We start from the raw sequence: 25,592 nt of genomic DNA, 5'->3' as shown, positions 1-25,592 counted from the left end.
GGGCCATATTTTAGACCTAATTATGTCTTGTGTTACCAGTACTCATTTTAACATCCAGGTAAATGGGTCTCTTCATGGTAACTTTTCTGCTTCCAGGGGTCTTAGGCAAGGGTGTCCTTTGTCACCCTACCTTTTTCTCCTCACCTCTCAATCTCTCTCCCTTCTTATTGAACATTATCATCAGAATAGTTTATACACGGGTTACAAAATAAATTCTTCTAGCCCTAGTATTTCCCATTTGCTTTTTGCCGACGACCTCATCCTCTTTGGTCGAGCAACTTCTCAGAATTTGGAGTCCATCATTAAAATTATAGATGCTTATACTAAATTTTCAGGCCAACTCGTAAACTTTGATAAATCCTCTTTCTATTTTGGCAAGTGTGTTCCTCAGGATATTAGAGATCAATACACCAACAATCTTCAAGCTCACATTATGCACGACCAAGCAAAATATCTTGGAGCTTTTTTGCTTAAACCTGGGAATCGCATAGAGAGTTACGGCTGGTTAGTGGACAAATTTATAAAATCTCTAGCATGCTGGAAGAATCATTTAACTACTCAAGCTGGGAAAACAGTTCTTATTAAGTCGGTTTTGGGTTCATACGCCACGTACTCCTTTAGTTTTCAGAAAATTCCAGTTGGAGTTATTAATCAACTCGAACAAATCGAGAGGTGCTTCTGGTGGGGACATTCAAGAGAAGACAAACGTATACATTTCATCAATTGGGACATTATCACATCAGTAAAAAAATATGGAGGCTTGGGTATACGGTCTTTATCGTGTGTCAATGAATCAATGCTGGCGAAAATGACATGGAGGTACCTGACTAATCCAAATGCAATATGGGTTCAGTTATTAAATTCTAAATATATAAAATCTGGAAACTTTTGGACTATCAACACACCCACTTCAGCTACACCCTTTTGGAGGGCAATTTTAGATACAAGATCAACAATGGCTAGAAACATAATATGGCAAGTTGGAGATGGCACTAACATTCATATCAAAGATGATCCCTAGATAATTGATATGGTTCAGAAGAAACCACAATTCATATTAGAATTACCATCACATATTCAATGGGTCTCAGACCTTATGTTAACTGATAAGTCTGGATGGGATCAAAGTATCCTTCAACAATACTTTACACAACAAACTATTGCAGCCATCAATTCTATTACAATCACAACATCTCATACAACAGACTCACTAATCTGGACACCTACGGAGTCAGGTAAGTTCACTACAAAATCTTATTATTTGACTATAAGAAATTCTCCTATTCTTAATCAGGAGCTTCTAAATGTCCCTTGGAAGAAGCTGTGGAAGGAGTCAGGTATCCCTCCTAAAATCCAATTATTCATTTGGAAAATTTTACACAATGGGTTACCTACTCTAAACAATATTGGTAAATACAATCTATTTATTCAATAGACTTGTAAATTATGCCATGGAGAAGTCGAATCTATAGCTCATTTATTTGGCATGTGTCCGAAATTTAAAGAACTCATCACAATCACACACAGCAATATTATCCTAAATTTAGACTCAGATCCTATCAAGAATATTATTGATCTTCTGAATCTAGGTATTCAAAATAATGAAACATGGGTTTTATATACTCATCTTCTTTGGAATTGGTGGAAGACTAGAAACGATATGGTGTTCAACTCCAAAGCTCCTGATCTTCAAAGATGCTGGTGGATGACCAAAAACGAGGTAAAATTATGTTCCCCCATTATCATTCCCAGCACTAATGTCTCATTGCAGGATCAACAATGGCTGCCTCCCCCTCAATACTTAACCAAAATCAATGTAGATGGTACCTTTAACCCATTTGAAGCTTCGGCTGCTGCTGTTGCTCGTAATCATATAGGCGATACTATAGGAACTATCAGCAAAAGATTTACTCCAATATCTCCCCTGCACAGTGAAGTAATGGGTTTCTCTTTCGACGTGGAACTTGCACAAACCCTAGGGTTAGATGGGTTTATATTAGTTAGAGACTCTTTAAACGCCGTCGGATTTCTCACATGCCCAGATCAAACGGTTCCATGGCGTTTACAAAATATCATCAACAATTTACGTGGAAGCATCCTATCTTTACACGCGGAAGTGAAGTATTGTCCGCGTAATTGCAATCGGGAGGCGCACATTCTAGCGCATCAAGCTTTAGTCCATAATGACTGACTCGTTGTGGTTTCAGTCCTTTCAGTTAACTTGTTTACATTTTGTCTTTGAATTTCGTGGACTTGTCTTTGTTCTTCAGAGACATTTGTATCCTTTAATGAAAGTAATCTTATTTCAAAAAAAAAAAAAAAATTGGCCTCTTTTAAATACGGGTTAATTCCCAAAAAATAAATTAACTTTTTTTTAACTAACTTGGTGGGCGAAACGGAATTTAATTCTCAAAATTTTGAAAAACATTAAAGTCACCTCATCTCTCCTCTCCTTCTCCCACATTTCTCACCTCTCTCCTTCACTTCATCTCTCTCGCTATCTCATCACCTTCTTCGACGAAAGTCACCGGCCAGATAAATTTTTCGACGACATTCAAACTAAAAAAAATAGTTAATTCCTTCTTCTCTTCATCTGCCTACTTTATTTTTCCCTCTCTACTCTCTTTTCCGCCGAAGGGTAGGATCCCCTTCTCCAAAGAAGAGAGAGAAAGAGAAAATAGGGAGAAGAAAAGAAGAGAGATAAAGAATAAATAAAAGAATTGTTTGATGGCCACCAAAAAATTTGACTGGTCGGCAACCTTCGTTGGAGAAGATAATGAGGTGGCGAGAGAGATGAAGTGGAGGAGAGAGGTGATGAAATGGAGGAGAGATGAGGTGGCTTTAATGTTTTTAAAAATTTCTAGAATTAAATTCTATTTTGACCCCCAAGTTAATTCTAAAAGAATTGTAATTTTTGGGAATCAACCCATATTTAAAGGGGACCAATTATGAATTTACGAAATCATTTTCATAAGAATGATAATTATGGCAACAAAAAAAGTTAACCATTAAAATTAACTGACGAAGTTAACAAAATGGAGCCACTTTTGAATTTACGAAAACAGAGGGTCAAAAATGAAGTTAGCGGACTCCAAAAAAGATATAACTCCAAAATTATAATTCGTGTACATTCAAAGAATCCAAATACAAATTGAAAAGATGAATTTGAACGAAAAATAAAAAAAAAGTTAGAAGAGAGATCATCAATCTAACTTTTTTTAAATATTGACTACAATGGTCATTACAAAGGCATTGATACAGCGATACGATGTGATAAACACGATAACTGTCGAATTACTATTGGCCTAAAGTCCGACGAAATTAAATGATCTAACGCTCGACGAATTAAATGGCCTAGAGCCCACATAAACTATATTATTTATAACCAAGTTCTATATTCCTGAATTTGTACTTTCATGGGGACTTCCGCATTACGAAATAGATGAACTTACCAACTAGTCTACCAGACATCATTAATTTAACTTACAAATTAGATAGCAACTCATACAGAGATTGAAGAATCAATGTTAAGAAAGGAAAATGATATAGCCAAAGAAATCCTACACATGTTTAGAGAGAATCCCAAACCAAGATTTAGAATTTATCTGTCAACTTTCTCTTAATCACTGGTCCAAATCAAACAAGAAAGATCGATATTTGATTACTAGTTAATGAATCAGTGAGGTGCAGTAAATATATTTTTGCAGAAATGGAGTGGATAAATTCCAACATTTAACTAAGTTAACAAATTAGTTAGATGAGTTAGATATTGTGCTCATAAATAATACATAGATACATTAAGATAGTAAGCAGTAACTCCACTTCTTACATTATCTTCCACGGGAGACACAAATAATTTAGAAGATCTATATTCCGCCACATCAAAAAAAAATCTTAGGTGAGACTTATTGGAGAATATCTTTCTCGATTTTCCATTTAAGATGTTCTTAATACCATGTGATCTTATGCGCATTTGAAGACATCAATTGTTGGATTATCCATTAGATCTGAATTTGATTTTCCCCTCTGAAGACATTGTAGAGGGAAGTGTGAGGAAGAGAGACGTCAATAATGCTTGGGGGTGTTTTAAAATTATCATTTTTTTGTTTATAGTTTTGAGTTATTCGAGGTTTACCTTGTGGTTTATAATCAGTTTACTATCTGCACTCTAATTTTTTTATTTATATTTCCTTCCAATCACTTAATGACTTAATTCGCAACACCTTGCGACAACTTTGCGACAACTTTACAACTGCTTTGCAATAGTTTTGGAGCGCCTTGCAACACCTTACAACATCTTTGCAACACCTTGCATCACATTTGCAATGCTTTGCAACACGTTTGCAATGCCTTGCAACACGTTTGCAATGCCTTGCAACACGTTCTAACCCCTTGTAACATCTTATAATTCCTTCGTGAAAAAATATTGAGTTTTTAACAAAACAAAAATAAAATTTAGATTTTCAACAAAAAAAAAATTAACTTGTCTTTTTAATTAAAAAAAGTTTAAAATTGAGTCTTCACTCCAATTTCTTGTGATGATAATGGGGCTAGGCTGCAAATTAGTAATAAACTATATGCATATTTGTAAACATTGAAATTTTGTAATTTAGTTGGTTAACTAGGGATCCTTTTAAGTGCACATGTTAGATCCTAAAATCTTTTCACTTTTACCTGTTCATGTAACATATTTAAGCCGACAATAGGAAGATTATTAAACTCTACTTGTATTCTTACTTCAATTACAATTACAATTGTCAACAATTGTTTCAATTCTTATTATAGGTGAGATTTACCGTTCATTGAACTTGGGTTATTAAAAAGACAAGATCAACCCTAAATTTCTAGTGGCTAGAATCGAGCTACAATGGCCCTACTTAGGAATCTTAATTAAATAAACACGCGTTGTCTATATATGAAATATTATACAATTAGTTTCAGTTTATTTTCCTTTATTTTTTAAGATATAAATGATTCTAGCTTGATAATAAAGATTATAAAATGTGCTGACTAAAGTTTATTTGTCAAATTGAAGATAATAAAAGAAAAATTATATATGTATACACACACACAAACACACAGTTGTTCGAGTTACATAAGCGAAAGGAAATTCAAATGAAAGACAACCAACCGATTGTCAATAAAGAACAAATGTGACCAAAGAGTTGCCAAAAAAAAAAAAGAGAATTGTACTTGATTTTTTGAAGATTTGACGAGAATCAAAATACCAATTATTATGATGAATATTTTTCAATTTAGTTCTAATACTTGTTTTTTGTATTTCAAGTGTTTTTAGTGTCTACTTGAAACCAAGTGGTTACCCGTACTTTTATAAATGCTATAATCTTAAAATAATTTTTACTTTATAGCAATTTTATGACTTTAATAGTTTAGAAAAAATAGTAAAAGAAAGCTGTACCGAATGGAAATGCAGACAAGAAGTCATAATAATGTATTCCTGTTCCAATGTCATTAATTATACCTCACTTGGTAATCTCTAAGGACCATTTAGAGCAAATGCAATGTAGGGGTTCAGACTCCTAATTTTGGGAGTCCCTAATCTTTTTCATCTCCAACGTCGGGCTCTCAACAGGGACTCTCAAATTCATTTTTTGAATTGTTGTAATTAAAATTAACTAAAATTCATTGAAATTAATTAAAATATATTAAAATTCATACATAGTTAGAACAACTAAAATAAATCTTTTAAAAATAAATTAAAACTAATCTAAATCCCATTCACCCAAGCTTCCATCAACTTCCTATGAATAACAAGTTGGGGACACATGTTTGAAGTATCTTTGTCCGTCAATTCTACCCCAATTTGCATCTGCATATTTTCTTCTTTTTGGCGTTGACCGCCTTTATTTTCTCTTTGTAAGTTTATATTATTATTTTGCACATTTATGGATTCTTGCAGAAGTTTATCTCTACTTATGACTCGCATTTTTCTCTTTCCAAAACTTAGCCGTTGTAGAACTTTCACCACTATTGGCTTTACTTTTTCCTTGTTTTTCTTCCAAGTGGTCTTTGTTGGGTTGTACAGGGAGATCGTTCATCTTGGTCGAAAGAAGATTTTCTTTTGTTTGATAAAGATTGAGATAAAATTTGATGACCATTTGGGATGGTCTTTCGAAATTTTATAACAATGTTCGAACTTTAAAGCTTTGCCGACATTATTTTGTTTAAACAATTCATATTCAGACTTCAATTGCAAAATAAAAAATTTAAGGGTTAATTCCTTTTTGCCCCTTAATTTGTGACCAACTCGCGGTTTTGGCCCCCATAAGTGTCTGACACTTCGATTTGGCTCCCAATACCAAATTTGTTCCGGAATTACCTTTGGGGGCCAAAATAGAATTAATTCCAAATTTAAAAAAAAAATAAACATAAACGCCACTTCATCCCTCTTTTTCATCCACCTCACCTCCTCTCTCCATCTCATATCTTCTTCTCCAACTCACCTCCGACGAAAAGTCGTCGTCTTGAAATTTACATTATACTCTACATTAATCTCAAGGGTGGGGAGGGTGGCAGAGAAAACCAATATTCTTTAGAGTTATTTGCGAAAGGGGCAAACAAAAATACCGGGAGATGAGTTTGGGGCATGAATATGTTCCTTATTGAGTTTGGGGCAAGAATTAACTTTGACTAACTTTATCACCCAAAAAGTATCGTCGTCCCTTAACGTTAGTTGAATTTTGCGTAGTTAAAAACAGGAACACTAATTTTTAGATTCTGCTCCTAACACAACTTTTGCAATTTTTGAGAAATATTCAAATAAAAAACAAAATAAACTATTACATCCATTGAATATCATTTTGTATCAGGATAATCCAAGTTTTTGAGTGAAAAATCTTATATGAACCCTACCACTGTCTCTTTCTCTCTGTCTTTCCATTGTTTCGAAAAAATAAGTAAGGGTACCATTATCGGTAACCAGCATGGAGAGTTTTAAGATTTCAAGTGAAACTCTTCTCCTCCGCTGCAATAGTTAGAAGAGAGAAACTGAGAGAGCTATGGAGTAACATCTAGAATTTTAAGGTTTCACGTGAGATCATTTCCCTTTGTCTTCGACAAAGAAGGATTCCGACGAAAGAAATTCTCTCTTCGCTAAAATAGTGAGTGGGAGAGAAGGAGATAAATAGAGAGGAGGGGGCGAGAGACAATGGGAGAAAAAAAATAGTGCCAGTCAGGAGAGGGAAATGATAGGTATGCAGGTCTATTTCAATATATTTTATAAATGTAATTAGATTTTTTTTTGTTTTAGATAATTCTAAATTTTTTTTGCAACTATAGTGTTAGGGACACTTTTTTTTTTTTTGCAAAATTAATGTTAGGGACATTGGAATTTGAAAAATTTATGTTGCATAAAAAGTTAAATAAAACTAGTGTTCGGGCATTTCACCTTTTTTTTTTTTTACTAACGGGAGAGTTAACTAACATTAATTGTTATTTGATGTCGTTACTTTTCGGATGATAAAGTTAATCAATGTTGGTTCATGCCCCAAACTCAAAAAAAAAACATCTTCATGCCTCAAACTCATCACTCGGTACTTATATCTGCCCTTTCGAAAAATAACTCTATTCTTTATAGATATTAAGTTTTTACTAATCTTACTACATGGGAAGTGCACAAGGGGGAGCAAATCAATATCTTGAAGGATCATTGGATCCCTGGTACTCAAGGCCCACTTACTAATAAGACAAATTTGAGTCTCTCAACGGTCTCTCAACGGTCTCTCAACTGATTAGCAACAACCAGTGGTGTGATGAGATCCTTCGTGCAACCTTCGATGATTCCACGTGTAATCTGATCAAGGTCATTCCCCTTCTTAATGAGGGCCCAGGCCAAATGAAATGGTCTCTAACTCAATCTGGTAATTTCTCAATTAAATCCATGTATCAACATCTTAACATGAACTATAATCCCCAGCCTCCACCCTCCATCAACTGGAATTTCATTTGGTTCATCCCTACAATCCCCCGTATTCATCTCTTTCTCTAGAAGTGTTGTTCTAGAGTTCTTCCAGTCCGCCAGCAGATTGGAAAATTCATAGGAAACCTCTACACTTGTCTGAACTGTAATGACATTGAAACTATAGAACATGCACTATTTCACAGCCATTTTGCTAAAAGTATTTGGTTCCACTTTAACATTTTATTTACCAATGTCCAATCCAAAACCGAATGGATCTTCTCCTGCACAAACTAGTTATACCTCCAATGATATTCACTTTATTAGTATTCAATGGCATATATGAAAGGCCAGATGTGAATACTGTTTCCAACATAATATTAATACGACTAATGCAGTCATAAAACAAATTATGACATTTCCAAAAATAAGTGATATGGAGAAGCAAACATTGACTAAAATAACAGGAAAATGGCAACTCCCAAATTTACCTTTTATAAAAATGAACGTAGATGCATCATTCACGTATATTAATAGTAACATTGGTATCAGTTTAATTATTCATAATCATCCGTCAAAATTCATGGAAGCTAAAGTGCAAAGGATCGAGCAAGAACCAATGAGGAAAGTGAGGCTATAGCCATTCTAAAGGGCATAAAATAGGCAGAGGAACAAAATTACAAAGATATCATCATTGAAAGCGACGATCTCAATCTCATACAAGAAAGAACACGAGGCATAACATTCAGTGGCAAACGATGATCCATATGCGTCAAATAAAAGAAATCAGGAAAAAGTTTGAAAATGTCAGGTTCAACCATATAAATCGAAATATAAACACTCAAGATAAATCTAACTCTAGAGATATATTCCTAATTTTCTGTCAAATATTTATTGTAATCGTACTTTTCTGATTTAATGAAATGAACTTTCAATAAAAAGAACAAAAAAAACTTAAGAGATTAAGCACCGTTCCGTAGTGAGACCTTTTAAAATCGTGGCGTGTTCGCCGCCAGCATCACTAGCCGCCCATTTGACCGGTAGGAGGTTTCAACCACAAAATACCCACGGATTTTCATTCATGAATTTTAGAAATAAACGAGCATACAGTAAATGGATTATATGCATCAAAATGATAATGATTTCCCAAAATTATCGGAAAAAAATCCCCAAATTGCAGAAAAATTAAACATCAAATTGAACTCAATTATCAGATCTGAACCCAAATCATTAACAAGTTTTCGAATTGATCAAAAAACAAGAAGAAAAACACTCAAATAAACCCTAGATTTAATTTTAAGCAGTAAGAACAACAGCACCACCAGCTTCTTTGATCTTCTTCTCAGCAGTTTTGGAAATCAATTTAGCTTTAACAACAATTGGTTGAGAAGAAGGTAAAGAACCCTTACCCAAAACCTTGAAATACCCAAATTGAGTAACATCAAGAAGAGGAACATTATTAGGGTTTGCTTTTTCTTTAACATCTTCAGGTATCATAGACCAGAGTTTATCGACATTAATGATTGGACAGTAAAATTTGTTACGAAGTTTGTGGAAATATCGCATACCCACTTTGCCAAAATAACCAGGATGATATTTATCGAAGAGAATTCGATGATGATGCATTCCTCCGGCGTTACCACGACCTCCGGGATGTTTTCTGTGTTTTCCGATACGACCATGACCGGCACTTACGTGACCTCTCTTCTTTCTGTTCTTCTTCAATCTTGTTGTCATTTTTTCACAGAGCTAGGGTTTTCTGTTATGGAAGTTTGAGTTTTATAAGTAGTTGAGATATTAGGGTTTTTGAGTTCACCATTTTCACTTCAAATTTGCCTTAGGTAGTGTTTGGATTTATTTCCTAAGTGCGGGATTGGAAATCTGACTCGAAGTATGAATTGACTCGATAGAGTATTTGGTTACTTTTGTCTCACTCGCAAAGTCTGACTCGTCTGAATAAATTATTCTGAGTTGTTTGGATTCATTTTATACAGACAATTCAGATCCACACAGAAAAATCACCACCACCTTATGGATTTTAAAATTCGAGACCAACGGATTACAATTGAATTTACAATTAACGATCTAAATTAGTTTGATTTTTCATTGTTATTGTTTGAACCAAAATTATCGCTACTTGCTTCAAAAAATTGAATTACATAAAGGCCAACGAGAGAAAACCACCAACCAAGCTGACCTAGACTTCCAAACAAGTCGGGTACATAGATAAGCAATCACATAACAACTATGTAAACAAGAGAAACGGCAAAGACGACAAAGAAGGTAACTATTTCAAGGTTTTTTGATAATTTACAAGAATGCAAGTACATAAAAGGATCAACAGATATATTTCTTTTTCTTCTTTTTGGATTGGTTACATAATACAAATATATTTCACAAAACAATAGTGATAGCTAAAATATGTACTAAAATTCTTTCTAATAAATATATGTACTAAAATGAAATGCTTGTGATCGATCCTTGCAGCTATAGGTTGTGCAGAATAGTGCATACCATTCTAAGATGCTTGTTTGTGCATACGAACCAAGACGGGGAAGAAGATAGGGCTTACCTTCGAAGAGTTAGAGCCACTCCGACCAAGCTCACCCATAGGGCTAAGGCAGCCCATATATATCGGTTATTTTCCCATCCAACAGGGGGACGCCAAACCATAAAGTCACCTAGATAATCCTTGTTTGATGGTACTTGATTGGTTGTTCCACCGCTTAAATTTTCAGGCTGATCTTTGTACTTGTCGCTCCATGTTCCTGCGTAACTGAAAACAATACCAACCACTCTTGTCAATTTGAACAACTTAACCGCCCTATCATGATAAATAAAATGGTAAACAATAATCATGATTCTTTCATAATAATGTTGAAGTTGCTTTCCGTAAAAACTTTATTCAGGGTTTCCTTTTTGTTATCAGTGTCACGTCACAAGAGGCGTGAGGAAAGAAACGGGTTAGTCTAGAGAAAGACAAAGGCGATTGACTACCCAAGGCAGATGCTCTGGATCTTAATAACACTGGCGAAGGAAGCCCGACTAATACCCGAACATGGCTCGTGAGTCGGATAGTCTCAGTCATGGATAAAAGGAATAACTCAACCATCAGGAATCGAATGCAAGAGCGAGTTCTTGAATTATTGTGACAACAACAACAAATCATGTGCCCTGAAATACGTTAGGAGATTTACTTAAATGAATCATAGTTTACATAGTTCTGTTAAGTTCTATCCATTCTTATAGGAAAAAAAGTTCCTTACTTCGGGCACTAGCTACTGACATTTCCATGGTATCAACTCATGTAATTCTCTGTAATAAACCTACGAATAGTGTTCACATTTCCGAAACTGAGAATACTTTTATGAATCGAACAAGGCAATAAGGGTCTATTTCTAAGCATTGTGAATTGTACAGGTTGGGTATAATAAAATACGAAATTACCTGTCGTAACTAGAGCCAATCAATGGGATAGACACCATCTCATCTTTCGATATCTTGAGCTTAGGTGCCTGCAAGATGTACCGAAGCTCAGCAGCTTGACGCCGAATACTAAAGCTTGGGTGCTTCTTCTCCAACTGTTGATAAAGAGCAATACAATCTGCATGCCGATTTTTTGCCTCGTAAGCCATAGCAAGCCATATCTGAATCTGAAACACCACAATTTTTTACTTTTAGAATTCTCAATCAAAGTATGAAAACCTCACTACTAGTTTCTTATATATCTATAAGAAACCAACCTCACCACCAAAGAAAGTAGGTCTCGGAATGATCGTTAGGGCTGCTTCAAAGTATTCGATAGCTCGACCATACATCCCTCTTCCATAAGCCTTCTGACCTAAATCGAACATCAACTCCGCTGTTTCCCTTCGTTCTGCTTGCTCCTTTGCTACCTATTCTCTCATAACCCAAACAATTGAACTCAATTCTTACTGTTATCTTCTAATTACTAAGAATACATAATCGATTGAACCCTAAAATCAACCTTCATGAATTGTCAATTAGAAAAGCTACTTACACCCTAGTGAATTCAATAAATATTAGGCAAAGTTACTTCACTGAAGTAAAACAGAGCATAACAACTAATTTAAGTGGTGGGCAACTTGCCGCGCACGTTTAAGATATGTGGCGTGTTTGTGTCGTGTGATCGTGTGGTGCTGTTTAAGGGCCGTGACATGCCGTTTCAGGGTCCGTGGCAGGCCGTTCACATTTAAGGTTTGTGCCGTGCCATGCCTCCGATGTGCCATTTCATGGTCCACACCACGGTCCTTGCCGTGCATGATGAAGGTGCTGGCGTGTTTGTGTCGTTCCATGGGTGTGGCGAGCCGTTTCACGGTACGTGCCACGGTTTGTGCTGTGCCCAGTCTGTGCGGTGTCATTTCATATCCTTGCCTAGTGGGTAAGGTGAAACGATCAAACATGTCACGGCCCCATTGGCCACTACTAACTAATTTGCACCATAAACTACTTCAAACCCTAAATCAACCGTCCTGAATAATAAACCAAGTAATTAAGTGATTGAAAATTCTAGGGTTTTGAATATGAATATAAAGATCAAACCTTTTCGAGCTCTTTTCTCACTCTAATCCTCTTCTGTTCTTCAGTCTCTTCACCACCATCATCATCACCTTCAGGGTCATCTTCATCCATTTGACTCTGTAAAAACTCCTCAGCTTTATCTTCCAATTCTTTCATAACTTCAAGTTCTTTCAATCTCTTCCTCATTTGTTCTTCCCAATCATTCCCAATTTCATTACCATTTTCTTCATCACTTGATTCCGAATCAAAATCAATAGAATTAGCTTTAGAATTTAATCTCTTTCCAAAACCAAATATCAAATTCCTAATTTCATTATCTGATTCAAAGCTCTTATTAGTGGAAAGTGAAACTCCACTAATAAGTTGGTGAGAATCTTTCTTGGATTTAGGTAAGTTTAAGATCACGTCGAGTACTGCCTGACGAGTTCTCCGGTCAGGTAGTCCGGTTCGTGGTGAAATTGTGTCGATTAAAACTGTTAGGTTTCCGACCAAGGCCGCCATGGTTGTCTGCAACTTGTTTTGATTAGAGAGAGAAAGAAGAATGGAGTTTTATCAACCAAGCGAGATATTTTAGTCGAAGTATAAAGACGAAAATACCCACAAAAATTTACCAATTTACGAACGATTTTGAAAGGTTAAATTTGCAATTTGAATGATGAGTGAGGTTTGAAAGGTCAATGAAAAGTGTGTGGACACATGGCCTTTTCTGATTAGTTGTGGATATGAACGACTAGTGTTCATTTCAGATGAGTAATTGAGTCACGCCTTTTTTTTTTTTTTGTTGAACTAGAGTCACGCCTTTCAACAACAAAAAAAAATTGAGTCACGCAAGGAGTATATAACTTTTTTAAATTTTACAGGCGCCTCAATTATTGCTGAAAACGCCCCTCTGTGAGGAATTTTAAAGAGGAAATTTAAATGCACTCACTATTTCTCTTCAAGTTAAAGGAGATGTGAGTGTGACACGTAGTAATGGCAAGTGTATATAACATTTCCCAATTTGTAGGTGTTAATGTGGAAAGGGATGCCAATATGAGTAATTGGAGACACCGATAGAATCCCTTAGGCCATGTTTGGCGCGCGGGAATCGCGTGGAAATGGAATGTGATTCCTGGGAATCACAATCCTGATATTGTTTGGCTCGCGGGAATGCAGTGGGAATCCTATTCCCGGGGGAATAGAATTCCCTCAAAATGGGGTAATAGCAAACCCAGGGAGGGGGGTGGGTTTGTGATTCCCATTCCCGAGAATGCTTTGTTTTAATATTTATAGACCAAATTATCCTTAATAAAATATTAGAATGACTATTATTAAAATCGTCCTCCACACAATATCACAACTAAAAAAAATTAAAAACCTATGGTTAGCCACCACCATAGCAATACTTTCTCTCGCTCAAATGTAACTTTTTCTCCCTCTCTAGTTTTTTCTCTCTTCTCTTTTTCTTTTTTCATTACAATCGATTTCATAATGTTTAAAAAGAAAAAAATTTAGCCATGACCTTTATTTATTTTAAATAATTTTTTTTTAAATGGTCAGCGTCCCTCGAACCTTTGACCTCCGAAGTGGAAGATTATACCTTTTACGACTCCAACCAAAGGTTGTTGGCATTTTAGATATTATTTAATTGGTGTGTCATGTTACTATTTCATATCTGCAATTTTGAATAAATAATACTGATTAAAGTACATAATAAAATTGACGTTTTATTTATGTAGTTTAAGGATATAATAGGAATTTTACAAAAAATTATATTCCGATTCCTACACGAACCAAACACCAAGTTAGGAATCTATCAGGAATTGAATTCCTATTCCTGGCCAAACCAAACATCAAACTGAATAATCTGATTCCCGGGAATCGTGTTACGGGAATGTGATTCCCGGGAATCACATTCCATTCCCGTCCGCCAAACATGGCCTTATAGACTGGCAGCTTGTACCCTAGGCCATATTGTGGGAGTCAGTTGGGAATCATAGTCACTAGATAAGTATCGGATTTAAAGTTCATCTAAGTTGTCCAAGGAACGCATGATTGTATAGTCCTACAAGATGGTTTTGTGCAAATAATTTGATAAGTAGTTGGCATGATAAGTTCAGCGTCATGTCATTTTTGGACCCCTCCTAACCGAAAATGCGATTACTCTTGTGTCCTGTGTCACGATCATATTCTTGGAGAAGTTTAGGTCGTGACGTGTGCTAGGATGGCACGCGAGAACATATAGGTCAGAGGGCCAAAGACGAGGTCGAACAATGCCAGAAGCTTCCTTATGTCATGCACGCAAGGTGTCTCGTACATTCAAGTCTGAAACAGAGACGAGAGTGTCATTTATACGAATAAGTATACCTGGTTGAAAGACTGATGTTTCCTTGTGGTATAGGCAAAACAGAAACTTTGCTATTATAGGAGAGGGTGGTCTCCCTTCCTCATATTCATTCTGCATATGCCAAGACCTCGTGGATGGGACGCTCGCCCATCTTAGCAAGTGTGCACGAAAGTGAGCATCTCTGTGGCGCAACCCAGAAAGCCGATCTAGCATATGTTAGAGACATGATGCATGGGTTCCCTTGTCATAGGAAAGGACATGGGACAATACCTGGAGATAGGATACGACGGGTTCCTTTGGAAGTAAGGTTTCATGTGCTCGAGTCGCGTCAGGCCGTGCTACGTGCTATCATATTCTAGAAGGAGTGAGCTATTCAAGGAGGTCATACCTTGATGTGCTTGTTGGGCAAAGGGGAGCTAAGGTAGCTTATGGCACGACAAACGCTCCTATCTTCAATGTCTGGATGGAAGCCGAGATGTGTTGGTGTCGAATGTTTGAGACTAGATGGCAAGATCTGCTTGGTGTGCTTCGCACTACTGTTGGTATCCTTTATAGTGGGCGAAAGTCTAGGACTCAAGGAAGCGTTATACGGGACGACACGAGCTATGCCTGTATGCTCGGACGTTGTGGTGTCATGCCGCATTATTGGCAAGACCAAAATGACTTGATGGTCGATATGCTCCGAGATGTTCAGGAAGGTTGGCTATCTACTAGGAGGGAGTGCATAGCGTCGCATGATTATATTTCGCACTTCGACCGTATATTTTGAGCGTATTATGCCGAGTCGACCTAACAGTCAGTGACACCTGGATGCCAAACACGACCTAAATCTTCCTAAGACCGTGTGGTGGATGGGGGGGGGGGGGGTGCGGGTCGTGCGTCCGTACAGGACCCCCACCACAAAAGGGCCTATTTTTAGAAGTTTCTAATATATAGTCTTAGTACATAATATTAAAAACTTATATGCAAGCTTCAAGCTTTAGTCCCTTATCTATCGTATTTATTTTAATATTTGGTACGGTATATTCATTGTAAACGAAGTATTGAGGTCTCTCACATTCCTTTGTTTTTTTATCAAATTTATCTACCTTCTAATTTTATTTTGTAAAATCATAATTTTCATTTCGCGCATGATAAAGGTGAGAAGCTTAACTTTCCCAATGTCTTTCCAAAGTACTGATGTTTGGTACCCTCATACAAATATTGTGCTTCTTTTCATGAAAAAATCGTTTCCGTCGATTTCTTTTCACTGTAGCGTAATAAAAACATATCTGTCACGACATTATCATAGAAATTAGTTTTATTTTCTGGAGTTCCAAAACAATATTAAGTGGAAATTAAAATTTCTTCAAATCAGAAAAAAATTATACATGGAGAAATGTTAGACTGATTTGCAGCATCATCATTATTCTATATAATTAATAATTCTCATCTGTCAAATTATTCCAACATTCTTAGTTATTATCTTACGTGTGAAAAAGTTTCATTTTGAGTTCATTCAAAACACCCTTACTAAATATGTGGCATTGGGTCCATAAATTGGCAGTCATGGTCATGCTTCATCCCTTATTGTCGACTATAATTTCTTAACTCATATTCAACGAAAACAAAAAGAAGTGATTACTAATTATGGGCTTTGGCAATAGCTTACTAAATTAGACTTGGTCCGCCAAGGGCCCCCAAATTTAGGGGGCTCCTGATTTATAAAACATTATATATGTAGATAATATTATTATATGTATTATTTTCTGCACACATATATCAAGTTTGTTCGGGTGGTCGAGCTGGTAGAGTAGCTAAATAGCAAACCTAAGGTTAAGGGTAAGACTCCCACGACTTACGTTTTTTTTTAGATAATTTTTCCTTTAAAAATAGACCCTAAAAGTAAAAATGTAGTTACCAAATAACAAAGCTTACCGGTAGCTAGAGTAGCTAAAAAAGGAACATAAATCAAATTAAATACATAATTTAGTTTTTTTCTCTTTTCTAATTTCTCCTCAGTCTCACATTTCTACTTCATTCTCTAGAATCTTTACAAGGGTTTATCACACATTTACACCTGAAGAATCATTTCGAGTAACTTTTTGCATATTGTTGATGAAGCTATTTCATTTATTAAAATTAGGTTTGAACAATTTCAAGGATATGCAAACATTTTCGAGGTTTTACTTAACCTAAAGTAGTTAGACAATGAGAGTTTAAAGGTCTGTTACACCAATTTAGAAAGCTTTCTTAAGGATGAACAACACGCCACCATTGAAGGAGATGATTTGTATTCTGAAGAGAAAGTTTTAAAGAGAGTTTTGCTAGAGAATGCTAAAAGACCAATTGAAGTGTTAGAGTATTTGAAATTGATGGAAGGGTGTCTGAATGTGCGGATCGCTTATAAAATTCTTTTGACCATTCTGGTTACTGCGGCTTTTGCAGAGAGAAATTTTTCAAAGTTGAAATTAATCAAGTCTTACTTGCGATCTACCATGTCTCAAGAAAAAATAAATGGATTAACTTTGTTATCTATTGAACATGAATTTGTTGAGAATATTGACTACAAAAATGTGATTAGTGATTTTGCATCGAAAGATGCAAGAATAGCGGTGTTTAAGTAGTATTTGTTTCATGTATAATTTTAACAACTATAAATTTTTATTAAAAAAATGTCAAATTTTATATTTTTTTTCGACTTGAAGTGTAGGGACTCCCGTCGATATGCTCGCCTAGGACCTCCCAAAAATCAGGGTTGGTAATGCACTCACTAAAAAAAAACTCATTTTTTGCTTGAAAAGAATAAAGAAGTCATATATGTTAAGATCTTAAGACATTGCTCTTTCATTTTTTTTGTGCCAAGATATGTAATGTTTTTTTTGTTTAAGAGGAAGAACCTATAATTTAATAGAGAGCCTTAGACGCCACAGAAATTATGTCCACGACAAGTAAGCAATGTAGCTTCCTGTTGGGTTCATAAGCAAAGTGCAGATAGAGTGCAAGCATAAACAAGACATTGAAATTAAAAATGAGGTTCAGTGCATTAATGAAGTATCAAATGAAGTATCAAGATATGTAATGTTTTCCTGTGGGGTACTAATAATAAACAATTTAAACACAAAATGAAGTATCAAATATTAAACAATACTAACATCCAATAATCAAAGTTATAAAAATGAGGTTCAGTGCATTAATGGAGCCACATGCCTGAAAATATATAGTATGCCCATGCATGTAGTCAAACTTTGATTCAGAACCATCTTCTCCCTAGGATTCTATTTTTCTTCCCTTCCCCTCTCTCTCTCTCTCTCTCACCAGTTTGATGATATTGCCTAATGCCAAAACTATTAATAAATCATAGTTTTCAGATAGCTCTTCTGACTCCATTGGGAGATGAGGTGGTAACACTCAACAAATGTTTTCAACCATCAATATGTATAGCCACACATGAGGTATTCCATATTATAAAAGAAAGCATGCTTTTAGACAAGTAGGGTGGTGGTACATAACTTGTGGTACATAACTTGTGGTACATAGCTTGTAAATAAAGCTTTGAAACTTTTGAAAAAGAAGCTTACAAGAATACCTAAGGTGGTGATTGATTTTTAAGGTGTTTGTGTGAATTATTTCAAATGATGGACTATTGATTCAATCTTATTTTAGGTCTAGCTCAAATAGATCTAAAATCAATCTAATTAAGTCATTTAGACTAATTTATATATATGTCAGACATAAACGAACATTCTAGTACGACTTTGAATCAGTTATTTAAACGATCAGATCTGAATAAAGAAAAGAAGGAAAAATCACCTAAATTTTTTTCCTCACAATCATAAGCTACTTGACTAAAACTACCACACTAAAATTATATGTTGATTAATTGGTAAATTACTTGGAATTACTACTGTATGTCTGTATTTAGAGTGGTTTAGAAGGAGAATACTATCCTAAAAGATACTTTTTCATTCTTCGATGTATGAAATGACTCTTTGAATTGAACGACGTAATAAACAAAGAATATTGAAGGGTACTACTATTCCTGGATGTCAATCTCCAATTCACTAATTGTTATTGTCGGTCTACATTGTATATGTATTATTATGTCAGCTAAATGCATATCTAACCCATATTTCAATGACCGATAACGCACTGGATTATGAAAATCCCTTGGAAACTATGTTATAGAATGTGATTTGAGCTCCCATCCAAACACAAGCGTTCCCCGATTAAAAAGTCTACTACACTATGAACTTGTTATACATACACATGATCTGACTCAGATATCTGAAAAGACAAAAATGAGAATCTAAGTGCTTATACAAATTGAAGTTTCGCCTTGGGAGATCTTTTTCGGGTATGGGGTCTGGCCAGGTATCATTTTTGTCTAATTGAAATAAGAATCTATATCTTATTTCAATTGTTTTTTTTCTTTTTTGGCCTTTCCTCGACAGAAAAAGAAAAACAGGGCAAAAATTTGAGTACAAAAAACGCATTTCTCTTTCGTCTTCTGTTGGTTGAGTGACCAGTCCAAGAAACACGGAGACGAAAGAAAGAGACACAAGTCATTTCTAGAGAGAGAGAGACTACTAAATAAAACCTTTCTTCATCTTCTTCTTCTTCGTTTTGATCTCAGAACTAACAGAAGAACTCTATTAAGGAGAGGAATATCTCAGTTCCCGCCTCCAATACTATCTTTCTTTCTTTCTTTTCGATCTTGATCTGATTTGAAACTCCTACTTGTTTCTTTCTTGCTCTCTCTCTCTCTCTCTATCTATCTTGACTGAATTTCAAGAGTTCGATTGATTAAAAGATCGTTATTTCTTCCACATTCAGGTTTCTTTAAGGTTATTATTCGTTCTCCACTTCTCTTCACTGATTTCTTTCAACATTAATTATATGTTAGAACTTAAATGTAGATTACTGTTTTCTTTTCTTCTTTAATTTCTCTACTTATGAATAAGATTTTCGGTTTTGAATCTTTAGATTATAACGGATGATGATGATGATAAGTTTTTTTTTATTTGGATGATAATAGAACGTTATTAAAATCTTTAATTTGAAGATTTGAATTTGAAATAACGTCTTGTTTGATCATGAATTAGGGTTTTATTGTGGCGGTGCTGGTAGTAAATTGAATTTGTTTGTAGTGGTTAATTGTTCACGGGAATCATCATCACTTGGTGGTGAAATCAGTTCATTCATCACAGATAACCATTCAAGGAAGACCAGAAGTCTGAAACTTTCTCAGATTCAGAAAGGGGAAAAATATGGTATGCTTAATATTCTTGTTTAGAAATTTTCAATTTTAGAAGTTCATTTGTGAAATTTTTAGGGTTATACATGCCATGTTCTGTAGAAACCAGTATAGTAATAGGTTACTGCACTCATGTTACTTAAATCTTATGGTTGATTGTGTGCGAAAACTATAGTGGGAATTCTTCGATTCCTTTTAGCCAAAGAAGAAAATTTTGATTTCAAGTTTAAGGTCTTATTGTTTCGATTTGCCTAACTATAGTGGGAATTCTTCGATTCCTTTCTTTGCAGCCTGGATCTTCGAAACAGTGCTTTAACGATGGAGCCTCCTTTACTTCCTATGCGACCGCTCTAGATCCTGGGTTGGAATCTAATGGGTACCAAATGGCTTCTCGAGCCCATCGGAAGCAATCCCACAAGACGATTCATGTCCATTTGCAGAAGAAAGATCGTCCTACTTCATTGAAGAAATCATCGAAGTTAAACGTACATCAATTAGTAGTGGATTCAAATAATCTTCCTAGCAAGCCAGAGGTAGATTCAGAAAATGCAGCTCAAGCAGATTCTTTGTGGGGTTTGAGTCTTAAAGAATCAACCAAAATCTGCAAGAAAAATCTCCTTGTTGATCTGGAGTCTTGTAACTCAAACTGCTTGCCTAAGCCAGTAGAGTTTGTCTCTGGCCCTTGTAAGGAAGGGTTTGGATATCTAAACAAGCCATTAGTATCTCACTCTTCCATTAACCATGATCAAAGTCCTCCAAATAGTTTATACAGTGCGACGCACTATACAGAAGCTAAGGACAGTTTCGAGACTGTGGAAATTAGCGATTGCACAAGCAGTTTTGATAAGAAGTTTAGTGGTAGTGCCGAAGTTAGCAACTCTCATGACTTTGTTGAGAGTGGAAAGACGAGTATCAGTAGAGGCAGCACTGACAGCAATATTAGTGATGAGAGCAGCGGAAGTTGCCTTAGTAGTGTGGCAAATAAACCCCACAAGGGTAATGATTCAAGATGGGATGCAGTTCAAGCCATTCGATCTCGGGATGGTTCGTTGGGTATAAATCACTTTAGGCTTTTGAAAATTTTAGGGTCTGGAGATATAGGTAGGGTTTATTTGTCAGAGTTAGGTCAGAGTAAAAGCTATTTTGCGATGAAAGTTATGGATAAAGCAGCTTTAGCAAGTCGTAAGAAATTGGTGCGAGCTCAGACAGAAAGAGAGATATTACAGTCTCTAGATCACCCATTTCTTCCCACTTTGTATACCCACTTCGAGACCGAGAAATTCTCTTGCTTGGTAATGGAATTCTGCTCCGGGGGAGACCTTCATGTACTTCGACAGAAACAACCTGGGAAGCATTTCTCTGAAAATGCAGCAAGGTATAACTCTTTAAATCTTGATCCATCTTTTGAACTTATATCTGACTGAGTATGTCTATATCATCATATCTGTATCCTGTGAACTAAAAAATGCTAGAATTGATTAAAATACATACGATTAAGACGTTATTTTAGCTCCTTAACTTCTGCTGTAATTTTATGCAGATTTTATGTGGCAGAGGTCCTCCTTGCTTTGGAGTACCTGCACATGCTTGGGATCATCTACAGAGATCTTAAACCCGAAAATGTTTTAGTTAGAGATGACGGTCATATTATGCTTTCAGATTTCGATCTCTCCCTAAGATGTGCAGTTTGCCCAACTCTAGTGAGGTCCTCAAAATCTGAAACCGGCTCATTGAAGAAAAACTCCCGGTATTGCATCCGACCTACTTGCATTGAGCCGACTTGTGTCATTCAGCCATCTTGCGTACAGCCAGCGTGTTTCACACCACGGTTCTTGTCAAATAAATCGAAGACAGGAAAGACGGAGAAGAAAGAAAAGAAACTGAAGCAAAAGAACGAACCCTGCCACAATCAAGAAAGACTACTTCCGGAGCTCATGGCAGAACCTACTAGTGCTCGATCAATGTCCTTTGTTGGTACACATGAATACTTAGCTCCAGAAATCATTAAAGGTGAAGGCCATGGAAGTGCTGTTGATTGGTGGACATTAGGGATTTTTCTCTATGAACTTTTGTTTGGGAAGACTCCATTTAGAGGATCAGATAATCGTGCTACTCTATTCAATGTTGTAGGGCAACCTTTACGATTCCCCGAGTCACCTGCTGTGAGTTTTGCTGCCAGAGATTTAATCAGAGGTTTGCTCGTAAAACAACCTCAGCATCGACTTGCTTATAGGCGTGGAGCTACGGAAATCAAACAACATCCGTTCTTTCAGAGCGTGAATTGGGCACTTATTCGCTGCACCAATCCACCTGATGTGCCGAAGCCATTTATGACAGAATTACTTCAGACAGAGATTTCGACCACACTAAAGAACGAGAATGGGCATCAGGTCGATGTAAAACCTTCAGGTAATTATTTAGAGATTGATTTCTTTTAATACTTGTGTTCAAATGGTTTTTCTTCACCTGTATCACAAGTCTTCATGTATTGTGTTCGAATGGTTCTCTCCACGATAAGCATAAAAAATCTGGTTTTTCTATAGTGAAGTTACTTTCTCAAAATTTCTGTTCATTCTAGCTGAAATTGTGATTCAACATTGAATTTCGACGTTTCTATCCAATTATGGTAGAATTTCTGTTCATTTGAGCCCGAGTCTTGAAATGCCTAACTTTCTGGAACCAATACATATTATGGTAGAATACTTCATCTTTCAATTCTCAATATATATGCTTGCCCTTTTTTTTTTTCTTGCTTTCAATTTTTGCCTTGAATATTTTATTTTTTTTTGCTTTTAATTTTCGCTTGGGACACGTTCATGCTAATTGGCACGATACTCTTTAAGTTAGCGCGACAGGTACATAATGGCATGGTAGAATATGCTTTACCATGGTTCACATTTGAGCCAAAACTCATCACTCAGTACTTATGTCTACCCCATATGCAAAATAAGTCATTTTTTTTCCCTTTTTGAAAATAACTAAATTTTATGATCTTAGCTACTTAGCACAGGTGAAAAAAAAATGAACAAATAATGAAATGAATTTGAATATAAATGAAACTAACCTGAGCGTTAGATAAGAACGTGTGTGAAAATAATGAACAAATAATGAAATGAATTTTTCTTCGAAAATAATGAACATTTAAAACAGAGTGTTTCTTCAACACTATTGATTTATATTATGTCATCAAATGAATCATAACCGATTTAATAGAGAAAATCAGAACCCTAAAACAACAAATTGTCGTTAAATCATAACATATAGATTGGTTTTTTTCTTTGATGTAAATAACACAAAGCCTTAGTGTGGCTAAAATTTATCAATTAGCTAATACCATGAATGATAAAGCTAGGTTGTATGCAATGTAGACTTCAAAAATAAATGACAAAGTTTGTGAGCGTGTGATGGTGATCATGTCATTTTCATTTTATTTGAATGTTCATACAAAAAAATGAATGATTCTCCAAAAAAATCAGAACCCTTGTTCCGTGATTTCTTCACAAAATCAAAGATCGAAAATGTAAAGCAACAGTCATCTGAATAGTGTTGTTGCAAGAGAACGATCTAAAGAAATTAACAGATAACTCTCATGAAGTTTTCAAATGAGAGAAATAAGAATGATGTATCATCCATATAAACAATGTGATTTTGTCACTTATGAATAGAAACGATTCCCTTGGCTTCAAAAATAAAATAACTCGTTTATTTATTAATATTAATTCAAGACCCATAAGACACACATGGACGGCCCCCCACACACAAACACAAACCAAACGTGACATAGACGGAGATAGAGCACGATTTTAGTTTTTAAACCGAATACCATACATACCATCATTTAGACATAAACCTAGTCTTCGCCTTCTTATATTCGTCCATTTGTGTCCATTTGTGTTTTAATAGCTTAAATTGTAGGATTTTTTTTTTAGTGAATGACCCCCATTTATTTAGCAATATTGGGGGACACCCCTAATAACATTTTCATTTAGGCGTTAACCTCTATTTACCTATTTTCGTCAAATATCTGTTATATGTGGGCCGTGTGAATCACACGCTTCCTATGTGATGAAACTACCCTTGTCTTAATCTGATGGTCATCACATGCAGGGGCGGAACTACAACCAGACCAATAGGGGCCATGGCCCCCCTTGACTGGATGCAAGTTCCATTAAATAGCTACTAATGGCACACTCAGTTAATGTAAAGAGAACTAAAGTCAAAACCTAACAATTAAATGGCATGGGTGGGATGGAAGAGAGATGTTAATGCCGTATTAGTGTACATGAGGTATTGGGTTCAAATCTTTGGATCGTCTTTTACTATTAAGTTTTTTTTGAGGGTTTTGGTTTTTCTTCTTTAATCAACACCCATCAAAAAGCAAATCTTGTTAATATTTTAATGTTTGAATTAAATACCTTACTAATCAATGACATCAAGTTAAATTTATCTCATAAATCAATTCTTATACTTTATGGCCTTAATTAATTTTCTCATAAATCAATTCTAAACAAACTTTTCATATTTCATTTATGTTTTCCTTTGTTCAAGTAAAAATTCAAACTCCAAATTTTTCTTTCGAAGTCTTTTGAAAGGACAATTTAAATGAAACAATTCTTTTTATATATTTTAGTTTATTATAACGGTCACACTTCTTACGCCCGACTAGTTGTAAGTATGAATTAAATTGCGCTGTAAAATTTAAATAATCAATTTTGTTATATAATTTTATAAATACGAAAAGATATTATTCACACTACTTTCTAGGACTAGGACCGAAAGTACCACGGACCCCTCCCCTAAGATCTAAAACTAGAACTATTATGAGAAAAGCCGGACACAACCATACTTGGGCACCTTAGGCATCATGGAAGAAGGAACACCAGGCATGATTCCAAGTGTTTATAATTTTGGCCCCCCTCATTTTCTAATCCTGGTTCCGTCCCTGATCACATGCCTTCGAGTTCCATCAGTCAAGATCTATTCCTCCCCTCTCCTCCTTTTTCTCTCATCATGGAGCAAAAGTTATTAAAACTAGACAGAGAAAGTGCAAAAATAGCTTCTCTATCAAAACCATTTTCATTTAGAGATCATGTTAGATGAAAGCAAGTTTTACACTACTCCAGCATATTATTACAAACCGAAGTCGTGCAATGTCTTCTTCAAATGAAAATTTCTGTCCTAAAAATCTAGGGGTTTGAATAAATGAAGCTTTCATCATCTTCATGGTCCGGACGACTTATCAGTCAAGAAGGTATCCTTCTTTATGTCTTTCTCTATGAATTTGGTATCTTGCGATCTATAAATGATGGTTTCAGCAACCTGAGACTGATTTCAAATTGCTTCTTTCTTCCAAATACCCAACTAAATTCCGACCAGTATTCGGAAGATAAGAGCTTCAAGTGTAGCTCCTCTACTTGAGACACCGAATGTATAACTTGAACCCCCTCCTTTCAGTCTGCTAGGACCTTCTTGAAGATTGAGATGAAGAACTCCTTCTTCAAGACGTGATAGATAGAATGAGAATCTTTTCTCTAAAATCCTCTTTCTCTCTCTGAGATGTATGCGAGAGA

General features: G+C 35.6%; 2 protein-coding genes and 1 pseudogene across 3 annotated transcripts; 1 reads left to right on the top strand and 2 right to left on the bottom strand.

Moving 5' to 3' along the window:
• Window positions 1-9,092: 9,092 nt before the first annotated feature.
• Window positions 9,093-9,737, bottom strand: LOC147547609 (large ribosomal subunit protein uL15x pseudogene; annotated as a pseudogene). Its single transcript, XR_015238602.1, has one exon. The product of XR_015238602.1 is annotated as a large ribosomal subunit protein uL15x pseudogene (transcript).
• Window positions 9,738-10,188: 451 nt separating this feature from the next.
• On the bottom strand, window positions 10,189-12,997 carry LOC147547608 (Tetratricopeptide repeat (TPR)-like superfamily protein). Its single transcript, XM_086666781.1, has 4 exons — window positions 12,482-12,997; window positions 11,662-11,814; window positions 11,366-11,571; window positions 10,189-10,694 (listed from the first exon to the last, which is right to left on the bottom strand). Exons 1-4 carry the CDS (start codon window positions 12,959-12,961, stop codon window positions 10,487-10,489), a joined length of 1,047 nt encoding a protein of 348 aa, XP_086522907.1. The 5' UTR covers window positions 12,962-12,997; the 3' UTR covers window positions 10,189-10,486.
• Window positions 12,998-19,150: 6,153 nt separating this feature from the next.
• On the top strand, window positions 19,151-22,584 carry LOC147547607 (serine/threonine-protein kinase D6PK-like). Its single transcript, XM_086666780.1, has 4 exons — window positions 19,151-19,612; window positions 19,871-20,038; window positions 20,313-21,397; window positions 21,563-22,584. Exons 2-4 carry the CDS (start codon window positions 20,036-20,038, stop codon window positions 22,458-22,460), a joined length of 1,986 nt encoding a protein of 661 aa, XP_086522906.1. The 5' UTR covers window positions 19,151-19,612; window positions 19,871-20,035; the 3' UTR covers window positions 22,461-22,584.
• Window positions 22,585-25,592: the final 3,008 nt, after the last annotated feature.

Source organism: Eschscholzia californica, unplaced genomic scaffold, assembly GCF_041429995.1.
Source record: "Eschscholzia californica isolate CP2 unplaced genomic scaffold, dmEscCali1.0.p SCAF_3, whole genome shotgun sequence".
Classification (NCBI taxonomy): Eukaryota; Viridiplantae; Streptophyta; class Magnoliopsida; order Ranunculales; family Papaveraceae; genus Eschscholzia; species Eschscholzia californica.
This window is presented reverse-complemented; position numbering and strand designations above follow the sequence as displayed.

Excerpts from the sequence above, each read along its gene's own strand:
- LOC147547607 (XM_086666780.1), top strand. Across the intron at positions 21,398-21,562 it reads TTCTCTGAAAATGCAGCAAG|ATTTTATGTGGCAGAGGTCC; the intron begins GTATAACTCTTT and ends AATTTTATGCAG.
- LOC147547608 (XM_086666781.1), bottom strand. The coding sequence starts at position 12,961 with ATGGCGGCCTTGGTCGGAAACCTAACAGTTTTAATCGACACAATTTCA. Across the intron at positions 11,572-11,661 it reads CTACTTTCTTTGGTGGTGAG|ATTCAGATATGGCTTGCTAT; the intron begins GTTGGTTTCTTA and ends GTGGTGTTTCAG. Across the intron at positions 10,695-11,365 it reads ATTGGCTCTAGTTACGACAG|TTACGCAGGAACATGGAGCG; the intron begins GTAATTTCGTAT and ends TATTGTTTTCAG.